Source organism: Indicator indicator, chromosome 32 (genome assembly GCF_027791375.1).
Source record: "Indicator indicator isolate 239-I01 chromosome 32, UM_Iind_1.1, whole genome shotgun sequence".
Taxonomy (NCBI): domain Eukaryota; kingdom Metazoa; phylum Chordata; class Aves; order Piciformes; family Indicatoridae; genus Indicator; species Indicator indicator.
In genome coordinates, this window is record NC_072041.1 from 1,528,663 (window position 1) to 1,553,944 (window position 25,282).

Consider the following 25,282-nt stretch of genomic DNA (forward strand, 5'->3'; position numbering starts at 1 on the left):
GAAGGACTGAAATGATCCCACCACGTGGAGAGAAAGTTGTTCTAAAAGAATGTGAGATGTACTCCTCCTGCTAGGAGGGCTGAGAGGTGTTGTTCAGAGAAGAACACCGACTGTTCTTAACCTTAGTGAGGTTGCATGTGTGTCTCTCTTGAGAAAGCAGTAACTTCTGAGATGTTCTGGCTAGCATTTTCACAAGTGTCCATTCAGGAGCCTTTTCCTCTGACCTGCCCCACTTGAGACTCCCAACTGTCCCAAGCTATCACACCTGTGCTGCCTGGCTGCAGCTGCAGCCATGGGGACTCCAGGTGTCTCAAGCAGAGCAGCTGCTCCAACTGGACACATCTGAAAATCTAGCTTTGCTGTGGGGGCCATAAGGGGTTCTATAATATTTATAGACTGTATTGAGCATGCTCTGAAAATGGTTAAACCATAACCCAAACTATGTAGAGGAAATTCCTCAGGATGTCTTGCTCACAACACGAGGGTACTGTTTGTGAGGTTCAGGATGTGTTTGCCTTTTATAAAGGCAAAAGCTCGATTTGATATCCTTATAGGAAAGAAAGTTACAGCTTTGCTGTCGATTTTACAGGAGATATTGATCAAAGTCTTTCATGAAAGGCAGGTGTATAAATTGTATTTGCTCTTCGGTACCCTACCATCAGGGGAGAATGTCAATTCGTTACTGTCCTCACAGGATGCTATGCCATGTTATGTGTGAGCTGCACCAACTGTGTAACCTGTGCCAGAAATTTATCTTGGAACTTCAGAAGCATCGGAAACCTTTTTTATGGTACAAAAACAAATAAAAATCTAGTTAATAAATCCAGCAAGTGCTTGCTTCTTCAGTAGTTTGCATAGCTGACTTTGGCTGGGGTTAGAGGAAATGAGACAAAGATCTCAGTAAAAGCAAAGATGTTTAGAATTGACCTTTCACTGCCTCCCTAGATTTGTGTTCGTTGGGACTCCCTGCAATGCTGTTTCCCACAGCAGAGAGAATAAATAGCTCTAAAATACCAAACCCTACCTCTCTCAAGGCAGCACAAAAACATCCCAAACCAACAAGTTCTTGGGAAATTCAGAGCCAAGGGACTTGTCCATAAAGGTCACTGCAAGGCTGACCTCAGGAAGATCTATGCCCAAAGTCCCAAACACAGAAAATACCTGGGACTGATCGGTCGCTTGCCAAGGCACTTCATCGTACATCTCTTGTTCCTGTGGCATGCATCCAAGTCACAAACCAGGCTGAAACGTCTAAAGGAGAGACACATACGGATGCTGAATGGGTGTGTGTATGAGCCAGGAGTCACGCAGCTGATGGAAAAGCATCGCTGCCCTCCGAGTCACCCTAAGAGACACTGCCAGGGGGTCACAGGCTGCAAAGACTCTGCTGGGGCCTGATGCTGACCATGCACCGAGCTGGAAACTCCTCCGAGCTGGCAGCTGGTTCGCTGCTGGCTCCGTCACTGAGTGTCTCTGACGACGTCCTTTCATCTTTCCCTGGCTCTGACTTCCCACCCGTGCACTGCTGGCGCGGGTTTCAACACTTCACGGCTATCTGTCCGGGGGTCCGGTGCCGCTGCTCCGTCTCTGGGCAGTCCCTCCCGGCTGGTGTGGGCTCTGCGCCTGCGCCGCCGGCTCCCGCCTCATTCGCATAATCTATGCACCGGCCTCGTTAGTATGCAGATGTATGCGCATACATTTGCATGTCGATGAGACCAGCCGAGGAGTGGGTCGCCTTCAAAATGGCGGAGCGGGGCGGGCGAGGTAGCGGCGGTCACGGCAGTTTGGATAAGAGCATCACCCTCCCGCCCGACGAAATCTTTCGCAACCTAGAGAACGCCAAACGCTTCGCCATAGACATCGGTAACCGAGGCGGGAGCGGCGGGGAGGAGGGAGCCAGGGGGGAGGGGGCGACGCCGAGGCACGGGCGGCGGCTCTCACCCGCTGGGGGGCCGGGCCTGGGCCCCTTGCGGGCTGGCGGCCCGCAGAGCACGCTGGGAAGCGCAGTCCCCTAAGGCGCCGGTGGCGGAGCGGGCAGTCGGGGGTGCACTACAGCTCCCGGCAGCCCCCGCGGCGCGGTGGAGGCGCGGGGCACGGCGGGAACGGGAGTCCCGCCGCTCGGTGGCGGCGGGGCAGAGGCGGGAAGCGGCACTACAAGCCCCAGCGTGCCTCCCGCGGCTGCTAACGGGCCGGTGAGGGACTGCGTGGGGCTGCCCTTGGCCGTGAAGTGGGGAGAAAAACCGGAGAGGGCAGTGGGGTGTCCTGCCCGAAGGGGATCGGAGCCTGCGACCCCCACAGCAGTGCCGGAGAGCGGTGGTCACGCAGCGACCTCGAGAAAGAGGACGATGCACGGGAACCGGCTGCCCTAGGCCCGAGTGGGGCGGCAGCAGCAGCAGCGCTACGGATCTCCCCTCGACCATCCCTCGTCCCTGTCCGCAGCGAGCAGGGTGCTGCGTGCGCCCCTCCGTGCCCCTGGCACTGACCTTGTGGCAGCAGGAGAGCTGGGGGAAGCTGCGGTGCCACCTGCCCTGCCAGGGCAGGGTGGCTGCAGAGATGAGGGCGTTTGGCATGGGTTAGGGGCCTGCCGGTAGCTGGCTGTGCTTGATCCCTCAGTCGCCCCCAGAAACACCCCGTGCCATGGAATCATAGAATTATTTGGGTGGGAAATGACCTTTAAGATCGTCACAACCAACCTTTAACCCAGCACTGCCAGATTTCCACTGAACCATGTCCCTCTGCACCACATCTCCACAGCTTTTCAATCCCTCCAGCTTGGGTGACTCCACCACTTCCCTGGGCAGCCTGGGCTAGGCCTTGACGACCTTTTAGGGGAAGAAATTGTTCCAAATATCCCACTTAAACCTCCCCTGGCACAACCTGAAGCTATTTGTTCATCCTGTTATAAGCCTGAGAACATAAAATCCCTAGATGTACAACAGGCTGCACCAAGGGACAGATGGAGAAAATGCACATCAGAGTGACACCTGAGCACCACAGCAGGTCTGAGGCCAGGCTGGGGCAAAGCTGAGCTAAGCCTGTTAACAGCAGCCTTCACCTGTGCAGGGATTAGCATTCATTCTGTGGAGATCTGCACAACCCAAACCACCAGTTCACACATTTTGCTTGTTTTGCAGTTACTAGCTCAGTGGGAATGTTTAGTACGAAGCCAGAAGTGCTCTTCAGCCTCAGTACCATAGTGCAAGCCTCCAGCAGTCCTCTGGTTAACACTGCTCTGGGTGATGCAGATTGTCTAGTGGGGAGAAGATATTCCCCATAACACAGTCCTTGTCATAGCACAAGCCTACTTTACTCCTCCAGAAGCTCACTTGTTTTGTGCCTGCTACCTTAACAGCTGGAATTGGTCCTTTCTGTGGGTCAGACTGGAATTAGAGTTGTGGGATTAGTTATAAAGCCTGGTTACATGTCTCATCTGGTGTTCTGGATGGATTTAAGTCTTTAAAAACTGGGAGAGGAAGAGGATAATGTATCAAGCACAGCTTTGCATTCCATTTATCTGGTGATAAATTAATTGCCAAAGCACTTCTGTCGTTGTCAGTGTTGTTGCACAAGCAGCATGGCACTCCAACACCAGATGATCTTTAAGGTCCCTTCCAACCCAAGCTTCTACTTAACTGCTGGGGGTCCTAATTTCAAGCCAGTTGCTTGTCACAGTTCCTTCCTGCCTTGTACAAGATGGTAAGCTTTCTGAGAGGGGTAACATGCCAGACCTTTGGCAGAGGCAAGTCACACATGCAGAACTCAATTCAACTGCATGTGCATGTTAGACCTCTAGTACTTGGAGATACAGAACCCCTGAGTGCCTTCTGGTCCTGCTGTGAGAGCATGGATGCAAAGTCAGAACTGACTCCCTCTACAGATAAGGGTGGTTATGATCTACAGCCCAGGGTACTTCCTATGTTGAGTTCAAATTAAGGGGTTTCCTCCAACAACCAAAGCAGCTTAGAGGTTTGTGAAGCAAACTGATACCTTAATCGGATCCTGATGCTCAGGAGTGGGTGAGGAGGCATTTTTCTTTCTCAGAGGAAAAAAATTAAAAGCTTATTCTAACAAAAGTAAGCAGGCTATAACAGCATCCTACTTTCAGGCTCAAGTATCTGCTCAAGATAATTCTTAATGGGAAGCTCCAGCTCTTTTGTCCTAAGGAAGATGAGTTAATGATCTATTCAGTCTGATTTCATAAACTCACTTGTGCAGGTCAGGTGCAGAGACAGCACAGAGAGGGCAAGGGGTTAAAGTTCTGTTGGGCATAAACCTGGCTTGCACTGCTCATGGGAAAAGCTCCACCTTTGGAGCTGGCCATGCCAAATCTGTTTCTAGACAAAGGTTCTTTGGCTTCCTTCATTATGCATTTATCTTAATTATACCTGGTCAAGGAGATCTTAAAACCCAAGAACTCCTTGGGTAAGGCATGCATAAATATAAGTTATATTGCTAGACCTAAGCTGAGCCATTAATCATAACTTGCCATCTTTTCATTCACAGGTGGTTCATTAACCAAGTTGGCTTACTACTCCACTGTGCAGCACAAAGTGGCAAGAGTGAGATCCTTTGATCATTCTGGAAAGGTGAGAATTGTATCTTTAACCACTAGCAAACAGACTCTTAAGAGGGAAGTACTGGTCTGGCTTCTCAGAATAGAAAATTCATCTGAACCCCATCTAGTAACTTGTTCTGATACAATTTCAGCTACAACTTTCTTGTAGTTCAAGTATGACCTTCTCTAGTGTCTGATACTCTGAAGCAATCACAGCAGAAATGTTTATTTTCAACCCACATTCTAGGCTGCACTGACACAGCCTTCCCTAAGAGCTGTACTGCTCCCAAGTCTATGGGTCACACTTCATAGATTCACAGAATGGTTTGACTTGGAAGGAATCTTAAAGATCATCCAGTTCCAGCCTCCCTGCCATGGGCAGGAACACCACCACAACTGGAGGCAGTGCAGAGGGGCAGAATCCTCTCCCTGCTTTGGATGCAGCCCAGCACACAGCTGCCTTCTGGGCTGCCAGTGACCATTGCTGGCTTGTGGGGAGTTAATCATCACCTGACACCCCCAAGTCCTTCTCTAGACTCCTCTCAGGCCACTCCTTGCCCAAACCAGGTGCAGGACCTTGCACTTGGCCTTGTTGAACTTCATGAGGTTGGCTTGGGGCCACCTCTTCAGCATCTCCAAGTCCCTCTGGATGAAGCCCTTCCTATTCCAGAGGAAATTAACTATTAACACGGGCTTGGCAATTATATTTACTTTGTAAGCTCAATATAGGTCTAGATCTCAATTCCTGTGATGATCCATATGTGTTCTCTTCACTGAGAGACTGATTGCAGAGCTTCAGAGCTGTGCAGCCCACACACAGGCAAACTCAGTTCCACTCCCTGCCTTCTAGAAGTGCTTCTATTGCCAGTCAGTGTTTTAAATAATTATTTTCTAGGCAGGTGAGCGTGGTACTTCCAGTTAAAAAGCCACACTTCCTATTAAAGAGAGATATCTTGTACATGTCTGATGCATGGAGAATTGATTATATTCTCAGCTGAAGGGAAAAATCAACATCTGTTGAAGCTGTATTGTTCTTTGCAAGCTTGGGATGTTATGTTTTTGATAGCATTCATGCAGCTTCCAGCCAGAGGAAGCACAGTAGTGATGTTTAGCTCAACATATGACCTCGTTTCAGGAGGATTTGAATGATGTCCAAGATGCTTTTTCTCTTTTAAAGGACATAGAGAATGAGCCTTTGTATGAAATCTCAGTTCAGGAGGAGATTACAGCTCGACTCCACTTCATTAAGTTTGAAAACACTTACATCGAAACCTGCCTAGATTTCATCAAAGATCATCTTGTCAACACAGAGACAAAAGTCATCAAAGCCACAGGTGGTGGTGCCTATAAATTCAAAGATCTTATTGAGAAGAAACTGGGATTGAAGTAAGTGCAACTGTTCAAACTCTTTTAAAGTATATTGCTACTTGGATGAGATTTTTAGTAGGCTAACTTTCCATTTGCCCATCTGCCCTCAAAAGCCATCCACACCCAGAGTGAAGGGGTAAAAATATGTGCATGCATCTGGGTCAGAGCAGGCTGAGTTGGCTTAGCAGGGAGCAGAAGCTGCAGAAAGATAACCCTATCAGTGACTGACAGGAGAGGGGCAGGAACAGAGCCAGGCAAGAACACAGCCTTCAGGAAAGTAAAAGGAGGAAGCAGGAACTCTGTAGGAGCAGAGAACCAGATACACAAAACCTACAGTTGTATACAAATGAAGTCATATTCTGAATAAGTAATTAATAAACTCATTACTAAGAAGAACTTTAATTAGGAGTCTTTGTAGTGAGGTGTGTTGAATTGTGCCAGGCTTTCTACTTGGAGTCTGAATCCACAAGACAACTTCATTGCTACAAGCCAAAATATTGCTGGCAAACACTTTCCCCTGGATGTACTTAATCCTTGTAGTTGTCTAGGTGCATGGAATGGCTCAGGTTGGAAGGCACCTCCAAAATCACCTACTCCAACCTCCCTGCCATGGGCAGGGACACCTCTCAACTAGACTCAGCTGCTCAAGGCCTCATCCAGCCTGGCCTTGAACACTCCCAGGGAGGAGGCAGCCACAGCCTCCCTGGGCAGCCTGTGCCAGAGCCTCACCACCCTCATACTGAAGAGCTTCTTCCTCAGCTCCAGTCTAACCCTGCTCTGCCTCAGCTTCAAACCATTCCTCCTTGGCCTCTCTCTAGACACCCTGATGAGAAGTCCCTCTGCAGCCTTCCTGTAGGATCCCTTCAGCAAATGGAAGGCTGCTCTAAGGTCCCCCAGCATCTTTTCTTCTCCAGGCTGAACAGCCCCAGCTCCCTCAGCCTGGCCTCACAGCAGAGGTGTTGTAGCCCTTGGACCATCCTTGTGGCCTCCTCTGGGCTGGCTCCAACAGGCTCTCAGGTTAGAGCTGCAGAAGCATTTGCCATTGCCAGCAGCGATGAACACAGCACAGCCATTTACAGACAGCTCCTCCCTGAGCTTCATGCACAGGCACAGGCCTGCAGGAGACTAAAGGGCAGCCTCATGAATTTACAGCCTGATAAATTCACTATTCAAACACCTTTATCAAACACCACACAGTACAAAGCTGCTGGAAGGACAGATAAACACATCACCAATTTACACCAATATAAACCACTACCTGCTGTTGCTGGGGAGACCTTCAAAGCACCTCTCCTGTTATCACTCTCAACAGTTCAGCCTTCAGTTCCTGAAGCAGTGACTTCACCTTCTTTTATGCTACTTTGTCAAAAGACTTTCTTCCTCTGATAGGGTTCTGTGAACTGCTTTTCAACCCAGCCTCCATCAGCCCTCGATTGGCTGTTACTAAACACCAATTAACCAAGACACAAGGAGGCAGTTCCCCCTTTTCTCATCTGGTGCATCTGGGTTTTGTTTCTTTGATGATGTTTTTTTGCTCTCATGACATACTTAATTGGTCCCCAGCCCCAAAAAGCAGCATCTGCCCCATCCTGACAAGCATGCAGCATTAATTGAGAGGGATGGCTGTGCTTTGGTGAAGCGTTTTCAGCAAGCTTTGTGGCACTACATGTGAGAAATTTAGCACAAATCAGTAACTTGATTGAAGTTGACAGAAGTCAGTAAGTGGCAGCTGACTTAACTGCATCATGCAGCTTATCTGACTTCTGTCTCATGTTCCCAGACTCCCTCCTCAGCATATGTGCAGCTGTGAATCCTCTTACTCTTGTGAGAGGGTTTTTTTCCTCCTGTGTTTGGTAATCCCAGTATCAAGCACCTCACAGGCTGTCATAAACCAGTACTGAAGTGTTGAGGAGGAGACCTTTTATTTTTGTACTTATTAACAAGGAAGGGGAAGAGCAATAGAAACTTATTGCTTGGTAGGAAGTTGTTTGGTTAGTTAAATTTGCAGACAGGTTCATTTCCAGGTTTACTTTATGGCTTGGGTGCACATAAACCTGGGCAGCAGCAGGGCTCTGCAGAAGCAGTGTAAACAAACAGGATTCTTTTTAATGCCAGGGAGGTTAAAGTCACTGTGTAACTACAGGCTGACTTGGGGCTGTGAGTCCTGGCATGGAAGATCCAGCACTCCAGGTTTCCTGCATTTTTGCCACCTGCTGGGGTGGGAATTCCCATCCTGGGTGTAAAGCCTTTAAGAACCTGCTTGTCAGTGACAGTGAAAACCATTGAAGGTTGGTTGGTTGTTGTTTTTTCTCCCCCTTCCCCTCAGAGTAGATAAAGAAGATGTTATGACCTGCTTGATTAAAGGCTGCAACTTTGTCCTGAGGAACATACCCCACGAAGTGTTTGCATACCAGAAGGACTCAGACACAGAATTCCGGTTCCAGACAAACCACCCCAACATTTTCCCTTACCTGCTGGTGAACATTGGCTCAGGAGTCTCTATAGTGAAGGTGAGTGGTGGCTGAAAATGCTCTGTGGTAAACTTGGATGAAGGTGACCTGAAACATCTTTACTGGGTGAGATTTGTAGTTGTCCCTTCTTGGGTTTAGAAAGAAAATTATGATTTTATGTTTGGAGTTTTTTTACCATTTCTTCTGGAGTTTTGAATTCTTTTCCCATCCACTACCACAGACTCCTTTTAATCACATTTGATGTGATGCTCTTCTGGAGTTTTGAATTCTTTCTCATCCAGTGCCACAGTTGAATCACATTTAATTTGGTGCTTAGAGAAGTTGTTACATTAACAAATTAAGACAAAGGCTGCCACATCAGAGGGGGTTTGAATATTTGTTTGTTTTGGTACACTGTTGAGGGGACCAAATTTGATGTCTATATTGAAGGTTATTGGCCAAGAATTAAATACAAAGCTGCTGGTGGGGTAAATATGTGGAACATGTACCACTGGAGAGCTTCTCATCTGCTGTTTGCACAGTGCCCTAGTTCCACCCACACTATTGCCACTGTTCAAAAGGCTCTCATGGCTTTATAATGACAATGTGTTTATAGTGACAAGAAGACTCTCTGGACAAATCTGTTTTGTGTTATTGCCAGGTAGAAACAGAAGACAAATTTGAGTGGATTGGAGGGAGCTCAATTGGAGGTGGAACCTTCTGGGGTCTTGGAGCTCTGCTCACAAAAACAAAGGTATTCATGGGAGATGGGATGCTGAGAGGAAGCTTGAAATGTTGGAATGCTGAACTCTGTGAATAGGGAGAAGTATTTATTTTAAGCAACCAGAAATCCAGAATGAGTGTGCTAGAAGATGGGAAGTCTGCCTCCTGGGGAGGGTTTACCCTTTTACTAAAGAACTGCTGCCCTTGTGCAGGAACAGAACACAGCTCTGCAGTGCTCAGGATGATTTTCATACTCTCCTTCAGGTGCTTGTGCTCCTACACTATTAGATCAGGCTGAATCCTTGACTTAGGTTCATATTTTCAATGCTTCTGATGCATAACAGGGAGAGTTCAATGCATAAAGATACTTGTAGAGTATAGGGACAAAAATAATAAGATGCTCAGAGGTAGCAAAATCCTGCTTGGGACTCAAGGAGTTTGTCCCCAAGGACAAATGATGTCTGTAATGCAGAGAAGAACCTCCTCAAACTGACCTGTTAATGTTTTTTTTTTTTTTTGCCTGCCTGGTTCCTGCACTGCTATCTGCAGAGGCAAAGCAGAGAGCACCCAATTCCTGCCAAATGTCTGGGAGTAGAGAGGAGGAATTCTGAGTCTTTGTTCCACAGGCTGCTTTCAGGAGTTCATCACTCAGATCTCAGCTTGGTGATCTGCCAGAGTAAGGCCTGATTTAGCACTGCCCTGCCTAGCTCAGCTCTTCAATCATGCTGCTTTGTTGCTGTCTCAGCAGCTTAGCTAGGTGTCCCTAAATGTCAGGGGTGGAGAAGAAGCTGGAGGTACACAGGCAGTAAGAAAATGGCAGAGGCAAGCCCCACACTTGCAGCAATTTTGTAGGATGCTTTTGAAAAAGAAATCTTAGAGCATGGCAGTGCCTGCTCTGCATCCTCTCTGGTTTTATAGAGGAAGACAATTATAAATTCAGTATTGAGAGAATGCAGATGGCATGCAAGCTTAATTCCAAGGACATCAGTGCATTTCTGCAAGGCAGGCTTAGTCTTTTGGGTTGTGAACTCTTCTTACGCTTCAAGCAGACACAGATCTGTTTGCTCTCAGGTACTGGGTTGTTGCTGACTCCATGCCAGGATAAGAGAGGCAGCAGGCTTCTGACTGTTTCATAGATTCATAGAGTGGTTTAGTTTGGAAGGGATCTTAAAGATCATCCAGTTCCAACCCCCCTGCCTTGGGCAGGAACACCTCCCACTAGAGCAGGTTGCTCAAGGCCTCATCCAGCCTCATGCTGGCAGGGTTGATTCTAAGACAAGCCAAAACCCCTGGGTTTGGTCAGTAAAGATGCTGCAGAGCTGCTCTGGTTTCTGGGCAGGGCTCTCTGGCAGCGCAGAGAGCTGACATAAATCTCCTTCTCATCCTCAGAAATTTGATGAACTGCTGCAGCTGGCTTCAAAGGGCCAGCACACAAATGTAGACATGCTGGTGAAAGATGTGTATGGAGGTGCCTGCCACACCTTGGGGCTGAGTGGAAACCTGATAGCCAGCAGCTTTGGGAAGTCCACTACAGCAGACAAAGGTATTTGGTGTATGAGAGACCTACCTGAGCTTTGCTATACAGTTAATGCTTTGTATTGCTGCCAGCATGGATCTGCTGCTTCTGCTGCCTTCCTGAGAACATTAAAATGGGAAAAATGGCAGCATAAATGTCTTGCCTTAACCATTTCCCTATGTTATGTGTGCTGGGCTGAGAGGGGGCTTGGAGTGCTGCTTGAGTTGCTCCAGCGGTTTGGAGTTGTCTGGAGCTAATGAGAAGAAGATGCAGCCATCTCCTCTGGCCCTTGGGAATCTGGGGTTCCTAATGGTCTAACAACCACCAGTCCTTTTCAGGATCTGCACAGAGTGCCAGGGTGCAAGGGATTCCAAGGATCATCTGTTCCAACCTTTCTAGGTGACAATGAGTTGAAATGAGCTGGCCCAGCACCCTGGCAAGCTGAGGCTTAAAACTGACCAGTGCAAGGGAATCCACTGCTTCCCTTGGGAGATGCCTGCCTGTATTTTGCCTGCACGAAATTTTATTGAATAAAAATATTCTCTGGTGCTGCTTTTCAAGCAGGGACTCAGATTTTTCAGGTTGGGATTGCATAAGTGCAGGCAAGTGAGAAAAATAGCTTCCTAGTTAGCCCAGCTCATTCCTGTGGGAAATAGATGTGGCTTTCCTGGTCCAGGAAAGGACTCTTGGCAGTGATTTACTATCATTTGCAGTTTTATTTGCAGTACTGTAATAAAATGCTTGCAGTGCATCCGAGGTCAAGATGGAAGCATCCATGGTTCCTAGAGAGAAGAAATGGAGTTCTTGCCATTAGCTCTTGGCCTTACAACCAATATTTCACAGGGGCTTGCTGGTCTTTGTCATGATACCTCCAGTCCAATCCACACTCCCTGCTGAAGTTCTTTAGTTGTAAGAGGTTTTTTTGGGGGGAACACCTTTCTTCTACACACACAAAGAGACTGCTCAAGGTCTTGTCTCCCCCAGGCTGGCAGAAGAATCCAACCCCTCAGAGCGTTCTTAGCTGTGTTCAGTTTGCTTTTCCTATTTCTTTCCTCTAAGAATTTTCCAAAGAAGACATGGCAAAGAGCTTGCTCCACATGATCAGCAATGACATTGGCCAGCTTGCCTGCCTCTATGCCAAGCTCCACAACTTAGATAAAATCTACTTTGGAGGGTTCTTCATTCGGGGTCACCCTGTCACCATGCGCACCATCAGCTACAGCATCAACTACTTCTCCAAGGTAATGGAAACAGAGATCCTCCTGACAGCAAAGCCCCAGCTTGAGTTACCTCTCTAGGCTGTTTAATAAATGAATCTGCACATGAAGTCAGCTTAGAGGGCTGTGGGGTAGGTAGGTAAGGCAGGGCTGTAAAGATCTGTTGTGGGAGGGGTGAAATCAATGTGAAATGCCTGGGAGTTCTGTCTGGCCTCTCTGTCTCTCTCTCTCTCTCTCCCTCCCTCCTTCCCTCCCTCTCTCTATTTTTTTGACTGACAGTCTGTCTTGTAGCTGCCAAGTAATGAATTTCCACTATTTCTTAGCTAGCTACCATTGTTATTCAATTCCTCTTGCTGACTTGCATCTATTTCTTCTCCCCCCCTAGGCTATGCAATGTGGGATTGTTCTCTGCTGAGCTAGTTAGGAGTTAGGTCAGTGGGGGATTGGGGGTTGCTATTTGATTGTTGTTTAAAGAAAAAACAACAAAACCAAAACCCAGCCATGCTGTAGATCTTTGCAGGTTTGGAAGCTGGAAAATACTGAAGATTTTTCACTAGAAAACCAGTCAAGTCCAAAATCTCACTTAAAGGTTGTTACAGCTAGATTAGTGCCTGCACTTTTGCAGTTCTAGAGAACAGAGGACACCATTTTTTTTTACCTCAGCTCAGTGCTTCAGGCAAGAGACTTCTGTCTGCTGCTGATTCTTCCATTATTTCATCCTTCCAGCCCACTTCTGTAAAACTTTATTGGAAGGAAACGATTGCAAAGCTGCAGCTTCAGCTTCTCCTAAGAAGAGCTTGCTTAAAGATAGAAATCCACCCTCATCCTGAGCTGTAGCTGATCTTTTCCTGTAGCTCACCTCAGTGGTAGCTGCTCCTGCAGTCACTGCTGCGGGCAGTGCTGCTTTTCCTTTGCAGAAGGCACTGTCTCCCCCAGCCTTGCCTGGGAGAGCTGAGCTGCTAGTCTGGAGGATGCTCTTACTCTCCCTGGCATCCCTGCCTTACATCAACAGTTCAGCTAGCTGGGGGAGGTGCTGGCCTGGCTGGCTGGGTGTTGAACAGCAGTGTCATGCAGTGAAGCTAATGAGCAATGCCTCCCATGTGTTGGAGGCCCATGGATGACCTACAAGTCAGCTGAGCTTCTCTTTCCATCCTGTTCAAGCAAGAGGAGTTGAATATTCATGGCATGATGGTGTCTGTCCTAGTGAAGGCCCTGGCTTCCCTCTGCTTCTGGGGGTGTGCAGGCTCACAACCCACACCACCTCTGCATGTGTTTCTTCCCCAGCTGTTTATTGAGTGTGGAATGCTGTGTGTGAGCAGTTCCTCCTGGAAGCTGTGTTTCAGGAGCACCATTAAAGTTGCTGAATGTGTTAGAATGTAGCACAAATGCCTGTTGCCATCTTCTAGTTGTTGCTGTTGAATTTTAAGTGTAAAACTAGTGACAAAGAAGTTACCTGCTAGCCATCAGGGACCATCCAATTGCAATGTTTCATATTGTGGCAGGGAGAGGTTCAGGCATTGTTCCTGAGACATGAAGGCTACCTGGGAGCCATTGGGGCATTTTTAAAAGGAGCTGAACAAGACAGTAAGTACAGCACTGCTATGTTCTGTATATGCTGTGTTCTGGAATGTCAGTGTAATGTCCAAGTTTCTCTTAAGAGGCTGCATGTAAGTTGTTGCCTAAATCAATCCATTTGGCACTAACAAACACAGATGCTGGGCTTTGGTTTTCTGTATTCTGGCAGGGCCATCTGAATTTCTCACTTGGTTTTCCTGCTCACCTTTGAAAAGCCAGCAGGATTTGGCTCTTCTCTTTTCCTGTGTTTCTACAAAGAGCACTGATGCCTCTAAATCAAACTGGGGAAATGTGGCTTGGGAGAACTTTCCCCTCTTTAAGAAGCCAGCTTCTGACTTCAGTTAATGTGCTGAAGAAGACCAGCATCTCAAACCTGTGTTGGTGTGAGAGTGAGAAGCCTCACAGACATTGCTGAGGGATGAGACACTTCTGCCCAGCACTCTCTGGCTTTAGGGTGCTTTGGCTGAATTCTGCCATTTGTATTTTCCTGTTGATGTAGTAGCAAGCCAGTGAGTGTGGTAGCTACAGTGGAGCAGGCAGAGAGCTTGTTCATGGTACCTAGACTTAGTAAATATCCAACTTACCTCAGAAGAATGGATGTGGAATTCTTTTCATCCCCACTTTCTAGCTATGGGCTAGGAAGCAGCTGCTGAGGAGTTCAAGATGTTGTTTCTGTAGCATGTGCTGTGCATCTGAACTTGATGAAACTTGCTCAAATAAAAATGAAATAAAATCCTGGCAGTAACTTCAGTGTTTATGTGAAACTTGCATTGAGCTTTGAGGGTTTGGTAATTGTATTTTGGTACTAATGGATCTAGATTTAGGACTAAGGAGTTAGGCTCAGACGTGCTGGTTAGAGCCCTTAAGGAGAAGGAAAGGGCTTACAACAAAGCCTAATTTCAGAGCTCAACTGTCTTGGCTCATTCCAGTTGAAGCTCTTTAGAGCTGGGTGACTCACTGAGCACTGGAAACATTTCTCTGGGGGTTAGAGGGAGAAGTGGCCAGGGAAGGTGATGGCTGTTGTAGGGAGGCAGCTTCTCTGCAGGGATGCTGACTCTAGGCTCGAGTGTTCTCAGTTTTCTTTTCAGATTATGTGTGTCTCTGTCTTTCTCTTTTCTAGATCCAAATCAGTATAGCTGGGGAGAGAACTATGCTGGGAGTTCTGGTCTGATGAGCACCTCACCTGATGTGTACCCTCTGCAGAGAACAAGGAGTGGTACAGTATGTGCTTCTCTTTTCTCTTAGTGATGGGGACCTGCAAACAGATGACTCCTCTGCCCCTGGTGCTCCTGCTCACCAAAAGAAGAGACTAATGTGATGTCTTGAGTGATCTTGTCCCTTCTGTGATGCTTTGATGTCATGAGAGTAGTTCTGAAGAAAGAGACTTGGGGGATGCCTCTCAACCAGACTCAGCTGCTCAAGGCCTCATCCAACCTGGCCTTGAACACCCCCAGGGAGGAGGCAGCCACAGCCTCTCTGGGCAGCCTGTGCCAGAGTCTCACCACCCTCATACTGAAGAACTTCTTCCTCAGCTCCAGTCTGACCCTGCTCTCCCTCAGCTTCAAACCATTCCCCCTTGTCCTGTCTCTAGACACCCTCAGGACAAGTCCCTCTGCAGCCTTCCTATAGGATCCCTTCAGGTATTGGAAGGCTGCTCTAAGGTTTCTTTGGAGCCTTCTCTTCTCCAGGCTGAACACCCCCAGCTCCCTCAGCCTGTCCCCAGAGCAGAGGTGCTCCAGCCTTGTACACTTATTTCACATAAATTTAATCTCTAGCCTTAGAAATTTGCTCCCAAGCAGTGTTTTCACACACACACAGGAAAAGTTCTGGAGACTGTGCTCAAAAGGAGGCTGTGAAGCAGCATAGCAAGATGCCTTTAGAAATCAACCTGTGCTCAGCTCTCTGCTCTTTGGCTGATGGCCCAGCAGGTGTGGCAGTACTGGGGAGGAAGGGAAGAAAAATAATCAGGTAGAGGACCTAGAGTGATCCTTCCAGGTGGAGCTTGACAATCCCTACCTACAGGAGAACTCCCCCATGCAGGGGAGTGGATCATTTCTGATGACACCTACCCTAATAGAGCTGTCTGCAGGTTTGCCAGTCTGTCACTGTGCATTGCCCTCTGTAGCCCTTGTTGTAGTTGAATTTTTTGTCAATCTATTTCTGACTAAGTTCTAATGATAAATCTCTTCCATTTTTCACCTAGTTTGACATGCTGGAGATGGATAGGTTGGAAAGACCACTGGTTAACCTACCCCTGCTGAAAGACCCCTCAACCTATATCCCAGACACTGTTGACCTCACAGATGATGCCATGGCCAGGAAATACTGGCTCACCTGCTTTGAGGAGGCACTGGATGGGGTAAATGTCCCAAAACAGCCCTGTGCATGAATGACACAGCCCTTTAGCAGAGAAATCTGCTGGGGAGCATCATGCTCACCCTGCAAAATACTGTGGCAAACCTCTGGTGTGTAAGAAGTGTTCCTCTTCCCCCTGGTAACAGAAACCCTAAGGAAGGGCTTGACACCTTCCAAGGCAGAAGTATTCTTCTGCTCTGGTGCTTTGTGGTGGGTTTTTACTTTATTAAAGTGTTTTCAAAGCATCTTCTCTCTTAAGTGGCACTTAGCCACTCTTTATACAGAGCTGGCCAGCAGGGTGGGGGTTGTACAGTCAAAGGCCAAGGATAGTTGTATTGCTCTTACTCATGGGAGCACTCCTTGGGAGCAGGATTTAATCAGGCCTGAGTTATTTTTTCATGGGGAGGGACTAGACAGTGTGTGCACGCTGCCCAGCACAGCAGATGGAGAGGAGATTTTCATACTGAACTTCAGCTCTGTTGGGTGGAGGAAGAATTCATTTGGTGGCTTCAGCCCTGCCTCATTTCTCTACCAGGTGGCCAAGCGTGCTGCAGCCAGCCAGCCAGACTCTGTGGATGCACTGGAGAGAGCTGAGAAGTTCAGGCAGAAGTACTGGAACAAGCTCCAGACACTCAGGCAGCAGCCATTGTAAGTAGCTTTATGTCCCTTTTGCATCACTTGCTGCTTCTGTTGAGCAGAGCTAGCTAAAAGCTAACTAAATGAAAGCTGGCTAAAAGCTGGCTGACTAAAAGCTAACTAACTAAAAGCTGACTAACCAGAAACTAACTAACTAAAAGCTAACTAAATGAAAACTAGGTAACTAAAAGCTAATTTTGGTTATGAAGCAGAGCAGAGTGTGAGCAGCGTGAGCTGAAGGCTGTAAGAAGTTGCTGTGCAAAGCATCAGGTCCTCTGCATAGGACTTTTGGATCTCCTGTACTGGAGTTTAATGGGAAGAGGCTATCTCAGCAGAAGATTTGGTGTTAGAAATTGTTCCATGGTTATTGGAAGAGTTAATTTAGCTTTGCTCTGGAAATTTCCCCTCTCTGTAGTTAGAGGAACTGTGGAGTTAGCACTTAGGGACTGTTCAGCACACCTGGCATGTAAAGACTTCAGTGCTTGTGTGATGTGCTGGGACTAGTGGGGGAAGCAGAGGAGAAAATCCCTTTTTTTCTGTTTGAAGGAGTTGATGTTTTACCCCCACCTCCCTTTTCTGTAGTGCCTATGGTACCCTGACAGTCAGAAGCCTCCTGGACACCAGGGAGCACTGTTTAAATGAATTCAATTTCCCAGACCCCTACTCAAAGGTAAGTTGTTCTTGCTTTGCAGGCTGCACAAGAGGGAAGTTCTAGGCACTTTTCCATGCTCTTTATCTAAGCAATGGCTTCCAGGGCAGAGATTTGGAACTGGCTGCCTTGCAGCACTTTTAACCAGTTGGAGGTTGTAAAGCCTTTGACCTCTGATAGTGAGGATGCTGCTAACCAAAACTACTACCAGCTTCAGCTACCTGGTGCCTATGGTAAGCATCCTGATGGAGTCAGTCCTGTCCCTGCTGAGTGTGCTGTCTGTCACCAGCTGCTATTGCAGTGTGCTCCCTCAGAGGCTTTCTTCAGTCTGGAGCTGAGGAAGCTGCCTGGGGAGCCCTGCACTGCTGGCTGGGGATGGCTCAGGAGTGACCTCAGGATTTCAGTCTGGAGGCCATCACTTTATTTCCCTTTGTACTGAGGCTACTGCTGCAACTCTGGCAGATTTCAAGGACTTTTTTTCTCCTCCTTCTCATAACTCTGGTGTGTGGAAACCATTTCCAAGTGTGAAGCTGTCTGTAGCCATGTAAGTACTTCCCAATAAATGCCTGAATTGCAGACAGCTGCAAAAGACACTTGGCACTGCTGTCTTCACAACTTCATCATCTCAGCAGCTCCATGCAGAAACCACCAATGCAATGAACTAAGTTTCTGTGTTAACTATTTTCAAGTGTGTTTTCTTTCCCTCCACCCTACCCAAAAAAAAGGAAAGAAAATGAGGAGAAGGGCAGGTGTTCATTTACAAAGAATCATCCTCACCCTCTCCATCATGTTCAAAAAAGGCCTGAAAATAAAACCAGCCCTTCACACACTCCCTTGCTTGCTGAGCCAGCCTGTCCTTAAACCAGACTGTGCTGCTTTCCTCCAGCTTGTCTCTGGATTCAGTCACTGCTGTGCTGTAGAAGGAGTCTTGATGACTTTGGTGATTTGTGAGGCACTCAGCAGAGCTGCGCTGGAGTGTTTACAGCTGCATCACCACCAGCTCTGACAAATATTTGTTGCTGTTGTGCAGCTGTTCCCTCTTTGTGTTTTGTTCTGTAAGATAATATGGCTGAGGAGAGGGAGTGTGAAGTCAGGATCACTCAGAAGTGACTTTCTGTAGCCCTGATCTCACCATTTGGCAGTGTGGGCAGGTAAATGACAACAGTGCAGGGTCTGCTTGGAGACTTCTCTGCCTGTTGATGTATTTCTCCCAAGTGCAGAGAAGCTTCTGCCTAGCTGTGCTGCCAGGTGTCATGTTTGGTAACTCAGACAAGATACTGCCAAGAGAAGCTCTTGATGTACAGGTGGTACCCAGCTTCACCTCTCAGTTTAAGCTGATTAGCTGTGTAACACTGGTGGAGATGGAAGCAGAGGAAACATTCCAGGAGCTTCTAGGCACCTGGGATGATGAAACTCTGGATGCAAAAATCAAACCAACCTTCTCCAGTTTGTGTGGAGCTGCTGGTTCCCTTTTCTTGGGAGTTCTTAGGTTCATGGAATGGGTTGAGTTGGAAGGGACCTTCAAGCTCATCCAGTTCCAACCCCTGCCATGGGCAGGGACACCTCCCACCAGCTCAGGTTGCTCAAGGCCTCATTCAGCCTGGACTTGAACACCTGCAGGGAGGAGGCATCCACAGCCTCCCTGGGCAACCTGTGCCAGTGTCTCCCTACCCTCACTGTGAAGAATCTCTTCCTAATTCCTGGGTTTGATGAATTCTATTGCTGCTAAAAGGCTTTTGTGTATCTTCCCTCCCATTCTCCAATCTCCTCAAGCTCTACTGCACCTCTAACTCCCTCCTGTGCTGCATCTCACCTCCCAGGGCAAATGCAGCTTCCTCTTACAACCCCAGGAAACGTTTTTCTTGTTGGCACTAAGCAAGCTGATAGCAGTAACTTGTTGGTCCATTAGAGGCCATGAACCTACAGGAGAATGCTTGAACATGGTCTTGGGACTGAGACAACCAATGCTGGGAAAGAGATTTTGGTGTATAAATCCAACATTTCCTGTCTTTCTTCCAGGTGAAGCAGAAGGAAAATGGCATAGCCTTAAAGTGCTTCCAGAGCGTGATCGAATCGCTGGACTCGCTGGGCTGGGAGGAGAGGCAGTTTGCTCTGGTGAAAGGACTTCTGGCAGGGAATGTCTTTGACTGGGGAGCAAAAGCAGTCTCAGAGTAGGTGTTAAATATTTTGAAAGCACCTCTTTGAGGATACAGACTGTCCAGCTGTTCTTTTGGGAACCCAAGGGCACTGATCTCACTCTGTCTGCAGTCTGCATTTCACCTTGGTCTGACCTTGTGGCTTGTTGATTCTTGAGCCTTGCTGTGGTGAAGGTTCCATTGCCACCCTTCCAATCTGTGTCACTGTGGCTGCTTGAAGTGACTGACAGCATTTAATGGCCCAGCCTGGCTGCTTTGCTTGTGGCACTGTGACCAGCACTGCTTTGAGGGGGTGTTGCACTATGTGCCTAGAAAATGCACCTCCAGTTGCCCTGGTGTCACAGATACAAGTCCAGCAAGCTCTAAGTTAGGTCAGGCAGCCTCTTTGGATGACTAAATCAAATTTCTGATCATCTCACATTTCTAGGACCACTTGGAGAGCTGTTCCCCTTACAGCCTGTCAGCAGCTGTGTGTATTTAAGGCTGTTAATGGCAGCAGTCTTGAAATAGCTCTGATCTCTCCATCCTGTAAGTCTCATTTTTGTGGGGCTGATGATAGAGAGCTGAGAGAGGGGAGAGGGATGCTGCTTTACAGCTGGCAATCAGCTTCTCCTTCCCTTGCTGCAGCCTTGAGGAGTTCTCCCTTTGATTCAATCAAGACAAGCTCAGTAACCACAAGGTGGTTCAAGGCTCCCTGAGCTCTGTGTTACTTCTGATGTTTGCCACAACCTTGAACTGGCACCAGTCAGAGCAGTCAGACTGCTTGCCAGTGGTGGTGGTGCAGCTCTCAGTCTGCTTAAGGAAGCAATTAAGATCCAGATTGAGGTAAAAGTCACTTAGCTGCTAGATGTGAGGCACTTCAGGAGCCTTGCCTGGCAAGCTTTGCCCACATGGGGTCATATTTGTCCTGGCAGCTGAGATCCAGCCATCTCCTTACATAAACCCTCTGCACCACCCACGTGTTTGGGGCTGCTTTGCTGCACACACAACCAGCAGAAGGAGCTTTTAAACACTCTGGCTGCTGATTCCAACTGCTGCTGTTTGGTTGGTTGGTTTCCTCCTTGTAGACCACTCTTGAGATTAGACTTTGCAAAGCACTCTTGGGCCATGCAGATATTTCTGACCACAACTGCATGGTCCTGCAGCCCAAAGACGTCTTTTCTTTTTTCCTGTAGTTTGGTGCCTGCAAATATTTGTGAAGCTTTTTCCTTTTAGCATAAGAACTCTGATTTGATGCACATCTGAGCCTCTTGTTTTTAACATAAGCACCTAGTGTCTGTTTCTCAGCCACTGCACCGCACTCCCCATCACAACCAGTGCAGTGAAGTTGTTGCAGAAATGTTTGCATGATGTGTGTGTGAGATGGGAGTTGCTTAGCTCTGCATTTTTTCTTTCTCTTCTGATGCAGTGTTCTGGAATCTGAGCCACAGTTTGGATTTGAAGAAGCCAAGTCAAAACTCCAAGGTACAGTTGATCTGTGGTGGGGGTTGGGAAAGGGGAGGGGAGCGTGGAGGTGTCTGATGCAGCAGTTCTGAAGTGGCAGGAGAGCAGCAGTGCTCACTAGGGCTGCCTGAAGTACAGGCTGCAGAGCTCCAGGGGAATGTGCTGTTTGTCTGCAGTCCCTTGAGAAATCTGAAAGCCTATCCTTGAGCAAGAGTCTTGGCTGCTCCAATATGCAGAAACATTCAGGAAGCTCTGCCATGAAGGGAAAGGCTGAGAGCAGGGTTTGTGCAGCCCTGGGAGGAGAAGCCTTAGGGGAGACCTCATGACCATGGACCAGAGCATCAAGGGTGGCTACCAGGAGGATGGAGACTGCCTTTTTACAAGGAGTCCCATGGGAAAGACAAGGGGTGATGGGCACAGGTTACTCCTGGGGACATTCCCATTGGACTCCAGGAGAAAATGTTTCTCCTTCTGAACAGTCAGACATTGGAATCATCTCCCAAGGGCAGCAGTGGATTCCCTACCTTGGGCAGTTTGAAGCCTCAGCTTGGCAGGCTGCTGGGCCAGCTTGCATGGCTTCACTGCTTGGCTATGAGCATTTCAGTTCAGTTCTGCTGTAACTCAGCTATTCCCATAATGAAATGCTCTGGAGCTCCTTGAATCCACACATTTAACACAAAAACCCTTGAGGTCCAATGCTTTAGTGCTTTAATGTCTGCAAAGAGACAGCTCCTGCCCTTCCCACTGTACAGAATTCCTGTTTGCCTTCAAGCAATGCTGATGTGATTTTGTCTGTGCCACAGAGCGTCCCTGGTTAGAAGATTCCTACAGCCAGTGGCTGGAGAGACTGAAGGTATGACTGCAGCAGTGGTAATTAAACACATGAATCACTAAACCACTTTACTCAGCTCAGGGGTGTAACAGAGTTAGCACAGCTCCATGCAGGCAGCTCCAAATAAATGTTGCTGACACAGATCAGGGATTCAGCAGCCACAGCAGAAAGGAACAGAAGGATTTAGTCTGACATTTCAGTAGCTACCTGATGGAGCAGCTCCAGAGGAGGCCACAGAAGTGCTCAGGGGACTGGAGCACCTCTGCTGTGAGGACAGGCTGAGGGAGCTGGGGATGTTCAGCCTGGAGAAGAGGAGGCTCCAGGGGAGACCTTAGAGTTTCCTTCCAGTACGTGAAGGGGCTACAAACAGGCTGCAGAGGGACTGATCCCAAAGGCCTGCAGGGACAGGATGAGGGCCAATGGTTTGAAATGAAAGCAGAGCAGATAGAGAGTGGATGTGAGGAAGAAGTTCTGCACCATGAGGGTGCTGGAACACTGCAACAGGTTGCCCAGGGAGGCTGTGGAGCTACCTGATCTAGTGGGAGGTGTCCCTGCCCGTGGCAGGGGGGGGTGGAACTGGATGATCTTTAAGGTCCCTTCCAACCCCAACCATTCTCTGAATTTATGAAACTGATCTCTCCCAGGATGGGGTAGGTGATGTTCAGGTGAGTTCTGCTGCTGCTAGTAACCAAAGCTGCCAGCCAGGTCAGGGTGGGAAACTGTGGGCTCCTGAAGTGAGTAGTTGCCAATAACCCAAAGTGCTGTTTGGTTTTCTCTTGCAGGAGGGTCCCCCTCATAAATGTGCCTTAATTTTCGCAGATAACAGTGGAATTGACATAATTTTAGGAGTCTTTCCTTTTGTCAGAGAGCTCCTTTCTAGAGGGACAGAGGTGAGTGGCTTTCACCAATTCCACAGCTCCATGCTGCAGTGAAAGGTTTGTTAACTACCCCCAGCAGGGCACTTAACCAGACTGGCTCCTAACATCTAAACTGGGAGTAATCCAGATTCCTGGAACTCTAAACTCTGATTTTGGGAAGGGACTTTTTTCAAGGGTTTATAGTGATAGGATGAAGGGGAATGGATTGAAGCTTAAGGAGAGCAGATTTAGACTACAGATAAGGAAGAAATTCTTGACAGTGAGGGGGGGAGACACTGGAAGAGGCTGCCCAGGGAGGTTGTGGATGCTCCTCCCTGGAGGTTGTTCAAGGTCAGGCTGGATGAGGCCTTGAGTGACCTGAGCTAGTGTGAGGTGTCCCTGCCCCCGTGGCAGGGGGTTGAAATGGATGATCTTTAAAGGTTTCCTCCCAACCCAAACCATTCCTTGGATCTATGAACTGAAGTAGACTGCAGAAGGCAGCAAAGCCAAGGGAGCCTCCACCAGACCTCAGGCTGCTCAACAAGAGCCTGCAGTGTCCAAAGTCCTGGCACAGCTGGGAAAAGTGGGACAAGGACTGGGCCCCCAGCTTCTCACTTTGCGTGCATTTCCTCTTCTGTAAAAGCAGGGAGGGAGGGAGGATTTTAACCAAGCAAGCAGCTCTGACTGCAGGGTAAGCTGTGAGCTCTTCTGCCCCTCAGGTTATTCTGGCCTGCAACTCTGGCCCTGCCCTGAACGATGTCACCTACAGCGAGTCCCTGATCGTCGCCGAACGGATAGCAGCAATGGATCCAATTATCCAGTAAGCACAGAACCAGTCCCCTGGGTGTCACAGCACAGAGAAGGACAGAGCAAGGGCCTGGTTCCAGCCTTAGCTCCTATTTAACTGTGCTTAGCAGGGTCTGAAATCTGCAGGTAAGCTAAGGAGGATCCTTTACATTTCTTAAGGTGAGAAAGGTAGAGATCAGCTCTCTTGAACATCCAGAATTGTGTTTGTGGCTGCAGCTTCCCTGCTAAGCACCCCAGCTCCTAGAGCACACATTTTCTATCTAAAGGAGAGGCTAAACCATTTATTTCACATGCAGAATGTCCCTGGAAGAAGGCAGAGCTGACTACTCAACCCCTCTGCTGAAGGAGACACAATGGCTCTTGAGCAAGGCTTAGCAGAAGAAGCCTTTGCAAAACCCACTCAGACCTTCATGGTCTGACTCACTCCTGATGTGCCTGACCCTCCTGAGGGAGCTGCTAATGGTTTTGTCTTTTTTTCCATAAAGGTCTGCTCTGAGGGAGGAGAAGCTGCTGCTGGTTCAGACTGGTTCCAGCTCACCCTGTCTAGATCTCAGGTAGGTTGGCAAAGCACCACTTGGTGATTTGTCAGCTGCAGGATGCTCAGAGACAGCTCTGGAGCATCTCAGCCACCTTCCTGCTGCTGTCAGTCACTTTCTGCCAACAGTTAGGAGTTGCTCAGTCTCGTTTGTAGACTTGGAGTCTTGCTCAAGGCTTGTTAGACTAAATCTGATGTCTGTGTGCAGCAGTGACACTGTCAGCTCCTGAGCAGCTTAGTTATGGATGATGGAAGGTCCTGCTTGGGACCAAGAAATCCTCCTGGCTGCAGGCAGCATTCAGTGTGGTTAATTTATCTGTAATTAGTTTCTCTGCTGGAGGCAGAAATCACCTGTGTGTGCTCTGGGAAATTCCAATTCCTCCTGCCTTTAATGGAGCTTTAAAACTACTTTTCAACCTCATTTCCTTTGATCTAAAGTTCTTGGTGGTTGGCCTTAGCAATTCTAGAATCACAGAATTGTTTTGGTTGGGAAAGACCTTCAAGACCAAGTCTGGGGCTGTGTAGCCTAGAGAGAAGCAGCCCCAGAGAGGATCTTCTCAGTGCTCAGCAAGAGCTAAAGGGTGGAGGGGAAGAGGAGGCAGCTGGGCTCCTCTCAGTGCTGCCCAGTGACAGGACAAGGAGCAACAGGTACAAACTAGAGCCCAGGAGGTGCCATCTGAGCATGAGGAGAAAGTTTTTTGGTGTGAGGGTGCTGGAGGCCTGGAGCAGGCTGCCCAGAGAGGCTGTGGAGTCTCCTCTGGAGAGATTCCAACTGGCCCTTGTGATCCTGGGCAAGCTGCTGTGGGTGCCCTGCTGGAGCAGGGGGGTTGGACTGGGTGAGCTGGCCCTCAGCCCAGCCTTTCATTGGTGGCATGTCCAGGGGTGGCTGTCCCTAAGGGAGAGCTCTCGTTTCAGCCGCCTGGACAAGGGCTTGGCGGTGCTGGTGCGGGAGCGCAAGACGGACCTGGTGATCATCGAGGGCATGGGCAGGGCCATCCACACCAACTACCAGGCAGCACTGAAGTGTGAGAGCCTGAAGCTTGCTGTCATCAAGAACTCCTGGCTGGCTGAGAGGCTGGGGGGGAAGATCTTCAGTGTGATCTTCAAGTACGAAGTGCCCTGTAAATGAGAGGAGCCAGGCAGCAGCGGGGGAGGAGCAGCAGCAGCAGCAGCTGGACTTGCACTAAGTTTTCCTTTAACTGTAAAGAATGTATTTTTATTACACCAGGGACAAGAGGTCACAGGAGAATCCTGTATTTCTATTGTGCTTTTGTGACTGAGCAGAGCAGCAGGCCGAGTCACCCTCTAGCAGCCCCACTCAAATATATATAATGTGTATATCACTCATGGTTTATTTTGGTAAGTGTTTATTTTAATGCTGCAGTATTTGTGAGCAAAAGACTTTATTTTTTTGTTCTGTGAGACATTCATATAGAAATATATTTAAATGTCAATGAACCCCCCCTTTTTTTTTATTAATATACATCCCTGCCTCCTCTGCCAGCAGTGCCCTGGCACACACCAAATGGCTGGTCAAGGGCTGAGTGGCTCTGACATTCCATTTCCATCTCACTTTTCAAACTCAGCTGCATCATACTCTGTGCAGTT

General features: G+C 48.3%; 1 protein-coding gene across 1 annotated transcript; it reads left to right on the top strand.

Moving 5' to 3' along the window:
- Positions 1-1,742: 1,742 nt before the first annotated feature.
- PANK4 (pantothenate kinase 4 (inactive)) lies at positions 1,743-25,028 on the top strand. The gene is made up of 19 exons (XM_054394889.1): positions 1,743-1,863; positions 4,504-4,586; positions 5,733-5,941; positions 8,250-8,433; positions 9,035-9,127; positions 10,486-10,639; positions 11,672-11,853; positions 13,332-13,413; positions 14,525-14,625; positions 15,608-15,763; positions 16,295-16,407; positions 16,978-17,065; positions 19,064-19,215; positions 20,609-20,664; positions 21,447-21,496; positions 22,261-22,365; positions 23,052-23,152; positions 23,625-23,693; positions 24,590-25,028. Exons 1-19 carry the CDS (start codon positions 1,743-1,745, stop codon positions 24,801-24,803), a joined length of 2,313 nt encoding a protein of 770 aa, XP_054250864.1. The 3' UTR covers positions 24,804-25,028.
- Positions 25,029-25,282: the final 254 nt, after the last annotated feature.

Excerpts from the sequence above, each read along its gene's own strand:
- PANK4 (XM_054394889.1), top strand. The coding sequence starts at position 1,743 with ATGGCGGAGCGGGGCGGGCGAGGTAGCGGCGGTCACGGCAGTTTGGAT. Across the intron at positions 11,854-13,331 it reads GCATCAACTACTTCTCCAAG|GGAGAGGTTCAGGCATTGTT; the intron begins GTAATGGAAACA and ends ATATTGTGGCAG. Across the intron at positions 23,153-23,624 it reads GCAATGGATCCAATTATCCA|GTCTGCTCTGAGGGAGGAGA; the intron begins GTAAGCACAGAA and ends TTTTCCATAAAG.